The 18192-nt window shown below is 34.8% G+C and overlaps 1 protein-coding gene and 1 pseudogene across 2 annotated transcripts; both read left to right on the top strand.

The window, feature by feature from the left end:
* Nucleotides 1–7472: 7472 nt before the first annotated feature.
* Nucleotides 7473–7955, top strand: LOC143586740 (VQ motif-containing protein 8, chloroplastic-like). Its single transcript, XM_077068216.1, has one exon. The coding sequence runs from the start codon at nt 7473–7475 to the stop codon at nt 7953–7955; it is 483 nt and encodes a 160-aa protein (XP_076924331.1).
* An 8525-nt stretch (nt 7956–16480) lies between these two features.
* LOC143586745 (transcription factor MYB62-like) lies at nt 16481–17888 on the top strand (annotated as a pseudogene). The gene is made up of 3 exons (XR_013144753.1): nt 16481–16652; nt 16768–16897; nt 16984–17888. The product of XR_013144753.1 is annotated as a transcription factor MYB62-like (transcript).
* The last annotated feature ends 304 nt before the right edge of the window (nt 17889–18192 follow it).

The raw sequence follows: 18192 nt of genomic DNA, 5'->3' as shown, positions 1-18192 counted from the left end.
TCATCAGGGTCGCGCGTGTGTCTGCGCTGCTGTACGAAGTGGGCTTGGAACTTTTCCAATAGTTCCTCGAACCCATCGATTTGCCCAGTCGGCAAGCTCTCGAACCAGACACGCGCCGCGCCCGTGAGGCAGCGAGCAAACATGTGACACCATGTTGGCATCGTCCAGCTTTCTAGGTTTCCGGTGTTGTAAAAACCTTGTAAGAAATCGTCTGGATCTGTTGTGCCGTCATATTTGCCCAAACCACTTGGCATCTTGGTTTTGTGCTGAATGGGGGCCTTCGCGATGCGCTCAGTGAATTTTGAATGTTTTACCAAGATGGCTGGCCTGTATGGTGTGGTTACGTCCACTTTCCCTCTCACTGGTGGGCTGTACGGCGTGTACAGATCCAGATCGGCTTTGGCTCCAGGCGCCATGTTCACGTGCGCGCGGAGCTGTGAGCCTCCTGCATGAGTATCTCGCGTCTTCCTCATGCTGTGCACTTCTTCATCACTAAACTCAGCGTGTTCAGTGTGAACAGAATGACCATCTTCCGGCGCGCGCGCCCTTTTTGTTCCATGAACGGTTTGCTTGTCAAACGCTAGCCTTTGTGTTAAGTCGGCTGACTTTTTGTGTTTGACCAGCTCATTGTACTTGTCCATTAGACGTCGTTGCTCGTTTATGAGCCATTCTTTAGGGTCATTGGTTTCATCTTCTGGACCCATTGGTCCTTTTTGTTTCGCGCCGGTAAGATTTTGGAACGTGAGATCGTCTGGAGGAGTTTCAGTCTGGCCATGAGGAGTTGTGATGAAGGGATGGTTACTGGTGGTGCGCGTAGAATCACGCGGCACCCTCAGAAACTGCTGTCCCTCATTAACATCCTCACGCTCAATATCCTCCAGAACTTGATCGCTGTTACGAACACCAGAAACCATGGTGAAAAAAATTTTTTTTTTTAGAGAACTGATGAGATTTTGTTGCCGTTGTAACAGGTGATGGCGCCAATGAAGAAACGTGGATCGACTCTCTGGTAGACGATCAACTTTCCTCGGGTGTGATTATGCTATTTCACCGATGGATCTCTGGAATCTGGATTCTTCCACCTACAAAATGAACAGCACCGTAAACTTACCCCTCAGAAAGGGACAGAGGGGTCCTCTTTGGGGTAACCCTCCGGTGTGAGAATAAGAGATTGTAGGAGAAGATAATAATCTGAGGGTAAGGAATTGGAATGTATTGCTTAATAATGTGTAATACTGTGTAATAGGGCATCCCTCTCCTTGTGGAGTTGATGTGGTATTTATAGTGCTAGGGTTTCCAATGATTGGGCTCAGGCCCAATTAGGGCCTTTTTGGCCTCCTCCTATTGCTTCGCGCCACGTGTCCTTGGGACACCTGGTGCTTTTTCATTGATTATTCTCTGACCCATGTGCAATCACGTGGTAGCACATGGGTTTTGCTGAGTTGTCCACCTTTCATTAGCAGCTGTCAACATCAGCATATTCTTATTCCTTAAAAAGATACCTTCTGGAAGGTTGTCTGACGTGCACAATCAAGGTTGTCCTTATCCTGATTTGGATAAGGACGAGGTTGATTATGTGCATGTGTGATATGCGCCTATCCTGAGGATGCGCGATGTCTTCTCTTTATTCTCACGCGCAGATGTTTCATGCGCAGATGTGATATGCACAAGCATGTGATATGCGCCACGCGCGGATGCGCCACGCGCAGATAAGATATGCGTGAGCATGTGATATGCGTCACGCGCGGATGCGTCACGCGCAGATGTGATATGCGTGAGCATATATGGTGCGTGAGCATGTGATACGCGTGAGCATATGTGATGCGTGAGCATATGTGATGCCTGAGCATATGTGATGCATGAGCATATGTGATGCCTGAGCATGTGATGCATGAGCATATGTGATATGCGTGAGCATATGTGATATGCGCCATGCGCATAGGTTTTGGCTTTGTGCCTTCATAATATCTTGATTTCAAGCCTCTTGTCTATATCTCGTGGGTTGACCCGCCTCGCTCGGTGTTGAGGCGGGTACATACCTCTTCATTATCAAGTTCAATAAGCTCTATACTTGTTGGTAATGGACAGCGAATCCCAATTCTTGGATCCGGTAATAGCACCCTGCCTAATTCAACAAAACCATTACATCTCAATAATGTGCTTTACACTCCTCAAATCATTAAAAACCTTATATCTGTTCGTCAATTTAATATTGACAATTGGACCTCTATTGAATTTGACCCTTTTGGCTTTTCTGTGAAGGACTTCACGGATGGGAAGATCCTAACAAGGCATAACAGTGACAGCCACCTCTACCCGGTCACCAACACCACCGCTTCCGCATTTCACTTTTCCCATGATCAAGATTTTTGGCATAACCGTCTTGGCCACCCGGGACTTTCAGTTTTTGATTCACTTATTTTGAATAAATTTATTTCATGTAATAAACGTTCTCGAGACATTGTTTGCCATTCTTGTCAAATTGCTAAAAGAACAAACGTTTACCTTTTTCAATTTCCATGTCACAAACTTTATTGCCTTTTGATATTATACATTGTGACTTGTGGACCTCACCCGTACTTAGCAAGTCCGGATATAAATATTACATGGTTTTGGTTGATGATAAAACCCAATATACTTGGATCTTTCCGTTAAAATTCAAGTCAGAATCCTTTGAAAAGTTTGCAAAATTTCACAAATACATACGTACTCAATTTCAAACTCATATAAAATCCTTTCAATGTGATTTAGGGGGTGAGTTTGATAACCATAATTTCAAAACTTTTGCAAACTCCAACGGATTACAATTTCGATTTTCATGCCCACAAACCTCTCAACAAAATGGTAAATCGGAACGCATGATTCGTCGATTAAACGAAATAATGTTGACTCTTCTTACCCATGCTTCCTTACCCCCTAATTTTTGGGTCGAAGCTCTACACGTGGCCACCTATCTTCACAATATCTTACCTACAAAACTCCTCAAAAACCACTCACCCATGGCCGCTTTGTACCAACGTCATCCTTCATATGACCAACTTCGTGTTTTTGGGTGCGCGTGCTACCCGAACACATCGGCCACGAGAAAAAATAGATTGAGTCCACGTTCCACTCTTTGCGTGTTTCTTGGCTATCCGGCAAATTTCCGAGGCTACCAATGCCTCGAATTATCAACGGGTAAAGTTATATTTTCCCGACATGTCATCTTCGATGAAACTAAATTCCCATTTAGTAATTCACCATCAAACAATCACCATGATTATACCTTTTTAGATCCGGATGTTCCTTCTCCACTCCTGTTTCAATCGGCCCAACCTACAAACAACTTTACTACTCAACCACAACCCACCACACATTCTGCCACCCTCCAGCCAAACACTCCTATACACACAGTACCTATCACAAACCATTTTCCAAAATCTGTTGATCTATCTCACACCCCTATACCACCACCACCACCGCCACCGCCACCGCCACCGCCACCACCACCAACCCACCCCATGACGACTCGCCTTCGGGCCGGTATTACTAAACCAAAAATTCCCCTTAATCTTCACACCCAATCCATATCACCTTTACCCAAATTCCACCTTACCGCTTTAACCGATCCAAACTGGACCGCTGCCATGAAAGATGAGTATAACGCTTTATTAACTAATAACACTTGGGAGTTAGTACCACGACCACAAAATGCAAACATCATTCGTTGTATGTGGCTTTTTCGCCATAAATTTAATGCTACAGGTCAACTCCAACGCTACAAGGCACGTCTCGTCATAAATGGAAAATCTCAACATGTTGGCATTGATTGTGATGAAACATTTAGCCCTGTAGTTAAACCTACAACCATTCGCACCGTTCCAAATCTCGCCACCTCTCGTTCTTGGCCGATTCATCAACTAGATGTCAAAAACGCCTTCCTACACGGCGATCTCAAAGAAACGGTATATATGTTCCAACCACCCGGCTTTAAAGATCCCAACCGACCGGAACACGTGTGCAGATTACGAAAATCACTATATGGTTTGAAGCAGGCACCTCGTGCATGGTTCCAACGGTTTGCATTATATCTCCTTACATGCGGTTTTAAAAGTGCTATCTCAGATTCATCTTTATTCATTTATAAAAAGGGAGATCATATGGCTTATCTATTGCTTTACGTGGATGACATTATATTGACTGCTTCACACAAGTCATTACTTGAAAAAATTATTGCCTCGCTCTCCAGAGAATTCGCCATGTCTGATCTTGGTACTCTTTATCATTTTCTCGGCATCAATGTACAACAAAAAAATGGCGGTCTATTTCTATCACAAGAAACATACGCTGAAGACATACTAGCACGGGCAGACATGTCTAACTGTAAACACTCTGCCACTCCTGTGGACACATCATCCAAATTGAGTGCTTCTTCTGGCACACCTCTCCTTGACGGCTCCCTTTATCGCTCTTTAGCCGGCGCTCTCCAATACCTCACCTTCACCCGGCCGGATATTGCATACGCCGTTCAACAAATATGTCTTTTTATGCATGCTCTAAGGGAACCACACTTTCAATTTCTTAAACGGGTACTTCGCTACATTCGCGGCACCACGTCTCATGGTTTACATATCACCCCATCTACATCTACAACACTTACAGCATATTCCGATGCGGACTGGGGTGGATGTCCAGATTCACGTCGCTCCACCTCTGGATATTGTATCTTTATGGGCACAAATCTGGTCTCCTGGTCTTCTAAACGACAACCTACAATTTCGAGATCAAGTGCCGAAGCCGAGTATCGTGGGGTTGCTAATACCGTGGCCGAAACGAGTTGGTTACGTAACTTACTACTTGAACATTTTGTCCCCACTCGTCAAGCAACCGTTATATATTGTGATAACCTCTCAGCCGTTTATCTATCACAAAACCCCGTACAACACCAACGTACTAAACATGTCGAACTAGACATACATTTTGTACGGGACAAAGTTCGGGTCGGCGACATTCGAGTTCTACATGTGCCAGCAGATTACCAGTACGCCGACATATTTACGAAAGGGTTGCCTCGCTCCTTGTTTAACAAGTTCAAATCCAGCCTTTGCGTTCGTTCTTCTGCCGCTAAGCCTGAGGGGGTGTCTTAGCCAAGCATATTTGTTATGTATATTTTGTATTATTAGATTGATTTAGTTACCGTGTATATCTCCTGATTAGTTGCTATCTCTTGTATATGTACACAATAATGTATGGAATGAAAGACAGACAGTTTGACATATTTCAGCAAGTGATTCTTGATAGGTTAATGTCTATGAAGTGAACTAAAATTTGTTGGTACCAGATGATAAAGTAAGTAAAGCACAAACGGAAGCAAGGATTTAATAGATTGATTATGATTAGGAAAATGAATACATTCCAGAGAATTAATATTCTCTTAAATAGATAAACAAAATAAATGGTTAATTAAGGATCTTCAGTAGAATAAACGTTTGGTCATGGGGTATACTATAACCCATATTAATTCCACATAAGCACAAATCACTCATTTTTCTCACTTTCACTCCATCTCACGCAAATGAAATGGTTTAGTCCTTTTAACCTCATCTCACCCCCTATTAATTGTTAATTTAATATATTGTTCTTTGCACTCTAACTCGTTAAAAGCATAATCAAATGCCCCCTTTTTTTTAACAAATTTAACACAAGTGGAGAATAGTTTAATCCATCTTTAAAGTGTAATGTCATCTTAACCTATGTTGGGGTTAGAGTATGCCCCATGACCTTACATAAATTGCTGATGTGGGATTGGATAATTTATTTCATCAAAGTTCATGTCATTATATCTTTAGCTAATTAGTAATTTTATCTCAATTTAAACCTTTTAACTAAACAATCCAATCTAAATAATTAAAGTAAACTCATCTTTAAGTCAAGTAAAATTGAGATAGTATAGTTTTTAATGAAGTTGATACAAGCAACTTTGTACTATTTTTGGTTATTTGAACAAGACAAGCATATAGACCAATTTATATCAGCTTTTATGCATTTAAACTATTGATTATTTATATTTATGCCGTAAGATGCCTAAACATTTAGAAAAATGAATCATTTAAATTATTTCTAATGAATTTAGTAAGCCTTTAGATAGGGCTAGCCAGACTAGTTCACTAATAAAAAAGATTATTTGTTTAAAAGACAACGATGTTGAAATAATAGAAGTAATCAAGCAAATTCTAGGCTTCTTTATTTTACATATCTGCTAAACATGTTCAAGATCACCAAATTATGCATCTAAATTATATATGTCAATCTTTGAACGTCTTAAAATTGACGCAGTACTTTGATTATATTCTTTTAACACAAAAAGAAAAAAAGCTTGATTTAAAGGACTGCGTCTAGTTGCAATTTTAAATAGTTAACCTTTTCATACTTTAAATTTGTCAATTTATAAATAAATAAAGAATGCAACATTTGCAAATTCCATCTATATGATTAATCAATCATTTATTCATAAAATATAATAAGTTGGCGTTCTAAATGAAAGGTTAAATATTGGATTTATCCAACAACCAACTTGGACTTATCCTTTTATTACCGTTTCACAGTTAGATTCCTAATTCGTCCAGGATTGTGATCATTCATGAACCAACAAACGTGTCCGAAAGAACCAAGTTTTATCAACAGGGGAGGCTCGGAGGGTGTGCGAGCCGCACCATCAGGCGGGGCATATAAGTTTCGGGGGCACACTTTTTTATACACATTACATATATATGATTTTTGGTGTTAAAAATAAGGTTATTTGCAATGGTTTATGAGATAATTACATGCTCAGAATTGTTTCTGCTTATAATGAATCGGTTGATAAAAGTTTTATCCATGTACGCAAGTGAATAAAAAATTTTCGTTAAGGCTTAAGGGCCTTTTTATTTTGTCTCGACCGATGTATTTAAATTCTCTGAGACGGCCCCTATTTATCAACATAATTATCTTTAATTAAAAATAGATTGAAGATGAATTCCTTCATATGGTTTCAATGGGATGTATATCTTGTTCCATAGCCTAGTGGTAATACTAGTGCATTATACTATAATTATATATATGTTGGTGATTTATAACAAAATTTCAATCGAATCAAAGTTAGCTTGGAAAAAAGTTCATTTTCAAAGAAATGGATAACCTATCTCTATACGTAAAATGAAAGTTTAGTTTTATATTTAATAAAATATTAAATATCTAGCAAGTAACAACGCAAGCAGTAGCATGTCTCTTTCTCAGAAACTCAAATGGACAATAGGCAATATATAACTTTTGTTTTAAGTTATATATGACAATCGCCAACATGTCAATATTAATATTGTCAACTGTACAACTTTGAGTTTTTATTATTTATTTTGTTTCTAACTATAGTATTATTTTATTAAACACAAACCTCCTATTAATACCCATCTTAATTACTCTCTAATCTTCCAAAAGTTTTGCAACATATGTATAAAATGAGCTCCAGAAACTTTAAACAACAATTAAAAAGTGGGATCATAATCAACGGTCCGCGACCGTCACCATTGAAGCTCAAACAAGAATCTCACACCATCCACAAACACCATCATCATCACCAACAAAAGCCGATTCCAAAACCGGTCATAATCTATATTCATTCTCCAGAAGTCATTCATACCAAACCTCATGAGTTCATGGCTCTTGTTCAAAAGCTCACCGGTCACTCTAGCAATAAAGATCAAGAACAACAAAAGAAGAATAAAACCCTAAAACAAGATGGTTATGATCTTAATGTTTCCGATGATTCGGGTGTCTCACATGAGAGTATGGAATCCAAGAGTCCAATATTTAAGACGCTTTCGAATCCATTTGTAGCCGATATCCCTCTTTTTACACCGAATACGAGTGATTTCTTCTTTTCACCTCAACGTTTCTTGTCGCCTGGTTCTATGATAGAGATTATGAAAGAGCTTAGTTAAATATTTCATGCTTGGCTAGCTTAGGAACTAGTCTCAATTAGGGTTTTTTTTGTTATGAGTTTGTATGTTTGTCTGTCTATGATAGTATGTTATTATTTGATTAATTTGTTATTTGTTTTGTGTGTTCTTGATGGGTTTAATTAGCACTTTGGGTTTGAAATCTGTTTATGATAATATGTATTTAATTGTTTAGTTTTTTTTGCTTTTTTTAATTTTTCTATCTTTTATTTTTGTAATGCAAAGGCTTATTGATGGACTATCCCAAAAGTCAATAGGTATATAATTGTTTAATTTGTTCTTTGGTTATGAAAGGATTCTTGGTGGATTAATATCTGTAAGGTCAACTGTAATTGTGTGTCATGATATTACCATCATCTCTAGCTTTCAAAGATTGTTGTAGTTTTATAGATCATAACTAGGAGCTAGGTCGCATGATCGTTACTATATTGCACGTAGTCGGTTAGGAATGCTTGGGTGGGAGACCGTATACTGCGGGACTGGTAGGAACACTAGCCGGCCTTTGTGCTTGATACCGCATGCGATACCACACGGGTATATATGATATTGAATGTCACTCGGCTTCACAAACCATTATATATTTTTATAAGTAACTATAATTCAATTGCTAGGTTTTAAAAATTTTAGTAAATTAAAAAATCATCCCTTATATATAACGAGGTAACATATTCATGTTTTTCATATCAAGCTTAATCAACCTATCTCAAGTCTTTTTTTACAATGTAATGCAAAGAAAGCGTGCCGGTTATGTTCGTAAAGCCAAAGCCATCGCTTCACAAAATGCACCATCCTTCTCACATAATTCGACCCCAAGACTCGAATTTTCTCAATTTCAGCAACACCTTTGTACAACGAATTGTGTGCTCGTGCAAGATCAACCTAACTTTGATTCATTAATTTATATACACGTAACGCAGGACTTAATCAACAATTCGATGAGTTAAGCAACGAAACCCAACCAACTTATTTCGTCTCTTGATCTCATAATGTTACAAGGACTCTAGTCTAGTATAGTCTTCTACTAGTATATAAGTGGGTTTTGGAAGCAACACATGTGATTAAGAACTGTATGTATATCCATACAAAACATTCAATTGCTTCTTATTAACTAATGATATCCATATTCAAAAATATGATTATTTGTCAAGTTTGTGCTCAACTCAACCTTGTTTCAACTCAGTATGTTTCATGTTTTTAGTAACTTTGTCACAGGTTTACCTCATTACACCACTTGAAAATGCATACTTGTTCAGGGGCAAAGTATAAGAGGGATCGGGGTGACCCCGGTCACTTGTCGTTTTTTCGTTTAGTAGTGCAAATTTTCACAATATAATCTGAAAATTTTTATATGTATTGAGCACAGTCACCCCCGAGGTATTGGGTTCATGATTTCGATCACTATTGTGACTGAGCCCAAGCTTCAGTGTTGTACTTGTTACCGTTCTAAAAATCATGCATCGTGTTATGTTTCCCGAAAGTGAAATCAGTCCGGACTATTAGAGCACCTTTTTAAGATGAACTTCATTTAAAAATTAAAGTTTGATGGTGTAACAATTTGTGTCGAATTGTTCAATAATATCAAAGATTAACATACCTCAAAATATACTAAGAATCCGTTTTCTTGAGATCGTGGAAGTGGGCCGAAATACAATGGTCGGGCTTCCATTTGGGCCGGAATACAATGGCCCAATACCAAAGTCACGACTCACGACAACATTATCACAATATTTTATTATTATAAAAAGAACAAAACTTAAATATAACCATTTATTGGATTAATTTCTTCCCTTTGAAAATAAAACATGGTCAATTATGATGGCATGCATATTGATGAACGTGAGTATATGTTTTTGTGGCAATTTCAACTTTATTACGAAAACGACGTACATATAAAATGTTTACACAATTATAGATAACATTGAATAATTGATTATCATTCATCATGTAGCTTCTTGACATTATGCTCCTATTACCTTATCATAAAATCTTATCCAAGATTTTAACATTGCTATAATAATCATAAAATCATTTCATACGCGTAGTGTTATTAATTTTTTGAAAGAAACTACGTGAATGAAACATCACGACAAAAGTTCATGAACTTCAATATACTGTTGTCCTATTCGACAAATCTTGCAAGTTGCAAGTACTTGTTGAGCCTTCACAAAAAGTTGTTTTCACTCAAAACTCCTATCATCATTAAAGAGGGGAACTTCAAGTTATAAAGAACAATGTGCATGCATGATCTAACATGGTAGTCAAAATATGTATATCATATAACATGTTGAATAGGAATACCAATTAGGTGTTTCCTAGTTAGGGCTTAGGAGCTCAAAACGCTAACCTTGGCGCGTGTAAGAGTCCGTCGTGTGAGATTGTGAGGCTCAGACTGCTAATCACACTTGTCACAATGCAAGTTGTGTGAGCTTGAACCGACCCTTGGTCATGAGTCCAAGTGTACAACCCTAAGATGTACTAATGTGCTAGTCACCTTAGTTTAACAAATAGATTACACTCTTTATATCTTTATAAATAAAGTCCTTACCATCTAGTAAATAAGTCCAAGTTCCCTAGCGGTAACTCTTTTATATCATCTTGATACACACGTCAAAAGGTGTGTTCATGAACAATTCTGCTCACCGCCCATAGACAGCATATGTGTTTTTTCTAGGCCTAAAACGGATTCTAAAATTCAGACCTCTTTTTCGGTATATCCCACCACTACTTAGAAAAAAAGTAAAAATTCCTTAAATTGTTAGTGTTTCATCACTTCATGGTCATTGACTCATTGCTCATTTTTCATTTGTCATTCTGGAATAAAAATAAATAATGGCAAGGGCAAGTAAGATTTTTTTTACTTATTTACTTTTTTTCAATTTCAGAGTAAACATAACTTAAGATTATTGTAAGAATATTTCATCATAATATTATGCAACGTAGGTTGCTTGTTCCACATAACGATTACTTGAGATATTATTCAGCATCTATTCTTCGTGTAGTTCAACATGTTACTTCGGTTTTTTCCTCTTCAACTTATTCAACTTATTCTTAGAGAATGGCTTCTTTTTTCTTGGTGGGATATGCATGATGTATATAGTACACAATTGTCAACTAGGAATGTTATTAGTAACCCACCGACAACCAACAAAAAATTAATCCCGAGTTGAATCATGTGGCTTCAAGTCTTCAACAAGCTTTTCACAAATTGCTATAGTAAATTAATTAACATTCTTGAGGATTGGGAAGTTTAATTGCCATGGACATGTCACATGAAAACTCTTGACTATTTTTTAATTCATCAATGTTATGAAAATCATTTGATACCCAACGTTGTTGACGTGACCACCATGCCGTCCTTTAAACACACTCGTTACGATTCACATTTCATCAAGTACTAGCGCATTGATTATTTCCCTTCATTAATGAAGACAACACAACGCTTGAAGACACTATTATATTTATATCTTTCCCTATAATTTGACGGTTTTACAAGTACATATAGACAGATCTGTTACGGGGACATTTGAGTTTAGATAGTCCATTAGATTTTGAAGATCAGTTATTGAAAAAACAAGAAATCCATAGGGTACAACGATCATTGGTCCAATGATTTTATTGATGTACAAGGTAGAATTGAATGTTCTAAGCATATATGTAATTTATGTCGTTGGTTGAGTGGTCCTAAGTAGATAGTCATAGAACTTCTATTCGAACACGAGTCTTCACTATAATTCTATAAACCTTAATAATAAAAAAACAATAGATGCATGCACAAGGGAATCATAGTACTTGGGGATCACCGAAATTTACTTTCAAATGTGTTTCTAATTTATTTAATTAATTTATATCCAAGTTACATGATACTGCAATTATTTGTTTAAAACAAACTAGAATATATCTAGAAGTCTAGAACAAGTATAGATCACGAGTTATAATCTTGATATATGATTCATGTTTATGAGTTGTTAAATATATTAATTAATTATACTAAGAATAAGTTAGTTACTAGCTTTTAATGGTGAAGATGAAGAATATCAAGCTACCAAATTAACGAACATACTTAGTACTTGTATCATTTGTAAAGGTTATGGACTTGTATGTATCTTTGGCTTGAAAATTTTTAAGTCTGGGAAAAACAATGAGTTTTGAACCTTAGAACAAATAACATATATTAAAGCTATAATGGTATTTATTAGAACAAGGAAGCTCACTTCTTTTATGCCAATCGCTAACTTTTCACACGTGCAACACTTCTATGGTGGGGATGTTGAAAGTTAATCTTCAAACGAGTTAAAAAGAAAGTTGAATGGTTCAGTGCAAGTTTAGTTAATGTTTAGAGTTATCTAGTTTGATTTAATAAGTTGAGATAATGTTAGTGTTAGATTATAATTGGGAGAAATATTTGAGTAGGATTAGGATAGTTTTTCTAATATAAATAGATGACCTAGGGTAATTGTAAAGTATGATTTTGATCTTAATAAATATAAAAAAGTTGTGTCCCTAAGTTGGATCACAAAACCCGGTTATTATTTTGTGTGCTCGATACAATTAAGACCGGCAATGGTTGATAGTTTATAAGACTTACCATTAGTCGTATGAGTTTTTATACTAAGTTCGTCTTGAATGGAAAAATCTTCTCAACAAATTCACATAGTTATAGTAAAATACATTGATAAATGCTGATACCTTTCGCTTCCAGAAAGATGAATTGAATAGACTTAATTACTTAGACATGTGATACACGAAGAAATTAGCGTCGGTCACATCGATGGCTTAAAGTAACTTAATTGCTAATACGTGAAAGAGTGCATGTCGCATAAGAAATTTTGAACTAGTGTGTAATAACGTGTTACACGAATAAAAAGGAATACACCATCGATCATTTAATCAGGTAATGTTAACAGCAGATGCAGTTTTTGTTTTTTTTTTAATCTTTTTTTTTATTATTATTATAAGTATAACTTCTTAATTTTCTCATTAACATTCTGGAAGAATATTTTTTAGTATAACATAGCATCTACTTGGAATTTCTTGGTGACTCCCCAATCACCTTTCATTTCGATGAAGTTTTTATGTTCTTTAGATTCTTGGTGACAAAAATAATAATAATTAATGTGATCGATTCACGATACTTCATTTTTGTTTTCATTTGCCATATTGTTTATGTTATTACTATTATTTAATATTATTTTAAATATTAACTGTTAGGGCCCAAATTTTATAGTCGGATCTGTGGTCAGCTCAGGATCCTAAATATTCTCGGGATCCCGAATATGTTCAGGATTCTCATATGAGTCTAGTATCCTGAGTATTAATACTAATAAATAGATATTTCTCTTGGTGTTGATTTATAATTGTAGGTATTAATTGTTGATTTACTCCATGCGAAATACACGGTTGGTGGTTACATAAAACGTGTGGAATGAGTTATAACAGCTAGGATTAAGGGCCAAGTAATGGTTGATTGTTAAATGTTGACTGTTATCCTGAAATCTCGCACTTATATTTAATATTAGCACGTGTGGGACCACGTTTGATGAGTAACTCCCAAAAGAATAGGTCAAAGACTGGGATGAACATTGAAAAACGTTGATAGAATCAAAAGAAGAGTTCCTCAACGGCTATATTGGAAGACTCTTTCAGTTCCGGGATACTCGGAGAGTTAGTTAGGGATTTCAACCTATCCTGCCGATGCAAGAATTCTGAAGATTATACTTCGGGATATCCAACTGTCCTTTATTATTTTTGTTTGCAGATAAGACCACGTGTTTAATGTGCTAATAAGAACGTGGGTTTGTAACGATATTAATGAGGCTTCGTCAACTCAAACGTAGGCAGCGATGAAGACTTAGTCTTGGGTTTCCAGAATAATCGGAATAACAGTTGTAACCTTCTTATTATAAATATGAGCTGATAGTATTGTTAGGTCACACACAACTCACTTGTTTAGCTGCTAGTACTCATTGTATCACTTAGCTCACGGTTACTAACCAGCTCCAACCTTTGTAATCACCGATTTTGTTATTAATAATATCGACAGTGATTGTTTTCACCGTCCGGGGGTTTTTGTGCCGGAGATCATAATAATCAAGCGTAATTCGACCAAAAGTTAAGTTCATAATCTTTAACCGAAGAGATTCGACTAAAGATTACGTTGTAAACTCTTGACCGAAACGAAGATTATCATAATCAAGGGCTTTTTCCCTCGTAATCATATCTTTGTGTTCGATATCATAATCATTAAGCACTTCACCTCACACACTAATTTGATCAAAAGTTGCTTTGCCAATTTTTGACCGAAACATTAACTATTGTTATTTTTTTTCTATTTGTACTTCATTAAGTATTGTTGCAATTATACCTTCGATAGTTAATTTATTTATTGCCGTTCAAAAGAAATAATTTACTTTTAAATATTATAAGTATTACTAGTTAATATCACATTAGACACAAAGATAGAACAGTATTTTAATAACTAAACTTTACCTTGATGGAGTGATAAGATGGTATGTAGAATATGATGTCAAGAGTTCAAGTTCTATTGAATGTAATAACATATTTAGTAGTTCAAAAAAAGATAAGTAAACTTAAATTAATGCTTTATTTTTTTGGGTAAAAAATAATGATAGTTTAAATCTTGAGATTATGAGAATATATGTAGCTTTCTTGATAGATAACAAAAAAGTTAAAATAAAAATAAACACTTACCAAAAATGTTATAAATAATAAAAATAAACACGCAAAAGATTACTTCTCTCTCTTAATATTTTTTGTTTCTGTTCTACTTTATATATTTGTTTTTCCATTGTCACATAATTAAACAAAATAAATCATAGCATCTTTATTAATTTGCTCCATATAGTAATCCACAAAATAATAACCTTATATCTAATAAAAACATAGAAATTAGTGAAGATGATATTATGTACATATTTTTTTTTACCCAAAATACCTACAACATTCAATAAAATCTATTAAGAATCAATCGGTTTTGTTTAATATATATTACAACTTGTGAGTAAATATAACCATGCTTTATTCTGAATTTGGTTATAATCCATTTTGTTGGTTATAATCGAAGAACATATTATTGTATTGATCTAGAAGATGAAATATTCTTTTTCTTTTAATGTTCTAAAAAAATCAATATTTGGTGAGGATAAGATGGAGTGACCAAAAGCGTGCAGCTTGCAGCCATTGCGAGTCCAAAAAATTGGCAATGGATCACATTTTTAATGTTCATACAAAGAGCACTACTTTCACAAGTTTACTCAATTGCATACCAAGACAAATCCACATCTTAGAAAAATTCCCATTTGCCTTCTTTATTTGTATTTATCTATATCTTTAGTATTATATATATATATATATATATATATATATATATATATATATATATATATATATATGGTAAGGATCCTAAGAGAACCCTTTGCAAATTGAGAACTTTGAGAACCATTTTGCTAAAACACCTTTAAAAAATATTTACAAAAATCATAAAACAAAAAATAATAAAAATTTTAAAAAAGTAAAAAAACCAAAATTTTTATATTTCATTCCGGTTTCATTAAAAAAAATAAAAAAACAAAAATAATAAAAAAATGTCGTATTATACACATATGTATAATTTTATATAATCTTTAGTTACATAATATATACATATGTACAGTATCATTTATCTTAAATTATACACATGTATACAAAAAAAACATGTAAATGTACATATATGTATATATTATACATATGTGTATATAATTTAGCTAAACCGAGTTTGTTTTTTTATGAAACCGGGATGATAAAAAAAGAATTTTGGTTTTTTTATTTTTTTGATTTTTGTGTTTTTTTTATTTTATGATTTTTTTTATTTTTGAGTTTTTTATGGTCTAAAATGGTTATCATAGTTCTTAATTTTAAAAAAGTTCTCTCATAATCCTGATCCTATATATATATATATATATATATATATATATATATATAGAATATAAGTTTCTTATATTAGAGTACAATGTTATTAGAATGAATTATACTTTAGGTATTTATAGAAATTATCATCTGGTGACACCGAAAAATGTCGCTAGAACCGAAAAACAAAAAGAAAAGGTGAGTTACTATGTATATGTATAGGTATGTTACACATAAGTTAAAGAACGTACGTAAACAGATACCAGTCTAAGTTTATAGTAGAAATAATATACAACTTTGGACGTAGATATTAAAAAGTCGTAAATTATCATTTATGAAAAAGCTATGGTTATACCATAAATTCTTATTAATCTTTTATCTTTTAAATATCACTAAAATACTTTTACAAATAAATTTAATCCAATACCTTTTGCAGGGGAAGCAACCTTATCAAGAGGATGTACTTGTCAATATTCTTTTAAAGTTTGAGAATAAAATCCTCTTGGTATTCTCTTTATATCATTACCCATATAAAACCTCCACTAGGTGCCCCAATCATTCTAGTCCAAAAACATAAGTAGCATATATAATTCTCACACTTTCTCTATTACTTTCTAACTTCTATGAGGGCTTCTAAGAAGATCACTAGTTCCTGCAATGAACAACAACTCGAAGATCTAAGACGAGGGCCATAGACGCTTGATGAAGATAATCTTCTTGTTCATTACATTACTTGTCATGGTGAAGGACGATGGAATTCACTAGCAAAAGCTTCAGGTAACCGAGCATAACCATGATACAAAAGATTGTTAATGATCATCATATACTATTTCATGATTCTATACTTTTTTGTGGTTTTAGTTTTAAGTTAGTTTAATCTTGTTTCTTTTAGGATTAAAGAGAACGGGAAAAAGTTGCAGGCTAAGATGGTTGAATTACCTAAAGCTTGATGTTAAGCATGGAAATCTTACACCACAAGAACAAATCTTGATCCTTGAATTGCATTCCAAATGGGGTAATAGGTGAGTTGATGTTTATATGATCACACATAAAGAAGTTCTCTATGTTATTCTTTTAAGTTCTAAAATTTAACTTTGTTGTGTTCAAGATGGTCCAAAATTGCCCAAAACTTGCCGGGAAGAACAGATAACGAGATTAAGAACTATTGGAGAACAAAAGTACAAAAACAAGCTCGCCATCTCAAGATTGACTCTAACAGTAAGATATTCGTTGAAGCGCTTCGTCAATATTTGTTACCAAGATTGATTGAAAAGGCGGAGCTTAGTTCACCGTCATCATCATCTACTTCAACCTCCACTATGGAAGCTAACCAAAAGTTCTTGAGCTCACAACCACAAGGCAAAGAATCCCTAATGGGGAACACAAGTTCAAACTTTGAATACTTATTCATCAAACTCCAAGAGAATCATGTTCCCATACGTGCCCGAAAGTTCACCCCAAAGAAATGGTTACATTGTTGACAACAATAACTTTGATGTTATGAGTTTCAACCAGTCAAACACGCAAGAATTTATGTCAAGTGACATGCCAGCGTTCGAGTTCCATATGGCGGGCATTGATTGGACGAACAATGAGTTAGCAGATGACACCTTTTGGAACATGGATGAATTGTGGCAGTTCAAGAAGTAATATACTTTTATAAAAAAAATAATTTTTACCAGAAAAAAAGGTAGAAAAAGCAAGTTTTAAAAGTATCACATAGTATGTTAATTATATTATATGCTATTATGCCATCAAATATAAGTTAAACTATTGGGTGGTGTGGCTAATAGTTAGTGATATATTGTTTGTTCTGTGTGTTGACATGTAGGTAGGTTATAAAGGGGTAGGGTTTGTTACCCCCAAATGTCAAGTCTTGAGAAGAATTATGAAAAGAGTAAACTATAATAGTAAAAAGTCTATTATGCCCTCCAAACTTATAAAGTTGAAAATGATATGAATGTTAATGGGATATATTGTTGTTGAATATATATTACACGATGTTAACAATGACGTGAACGTCTTTTCTTTCAACTTTAATATGCCTTTTGATATAGTAAAGGCAAATCATTAGTGTCATGTCACAATATTGTAACTATGACTTAAGGATGAGCTTGAGTCTTAAGTCGGTTTCGTTTGGTTTGGTTATAGGTTGATATCAAACACTATCAAAGTGATATATAATCAATGTCATGGTTATGAATTTTCATAATGGCTGGTTTCAACTACAAGGCTTCAGTTTATTCAGTTAATCGTCAGTTCTAGCGTGAGTCAAGTCAAGATGGACCCTGTTAATAAATCAAATTAAGTTCAAATG

Source organism: Bidens hawaiensis, unplaced genomic scaffold (genome assembly GCF_021521415.1).
Source record: "Bidens hawaiensis isolate Kalapana, Puna unplaced genomic scaffold, B.hawaiensis_p1.1 tig00034827_1, whole genome shotgun sequence".
NCBI classification, from domain to species: Eukaryota; Viridiplantae; Streptophyta; class Magnoliopsida; order Asterales; family Asteraceae; genus Bidens; species Bidens hawaiensis.
Note: the sequence above shows the minus strand (reverse complement) of the source record. Positions and strands in the feature narration are given on the sequence as shown.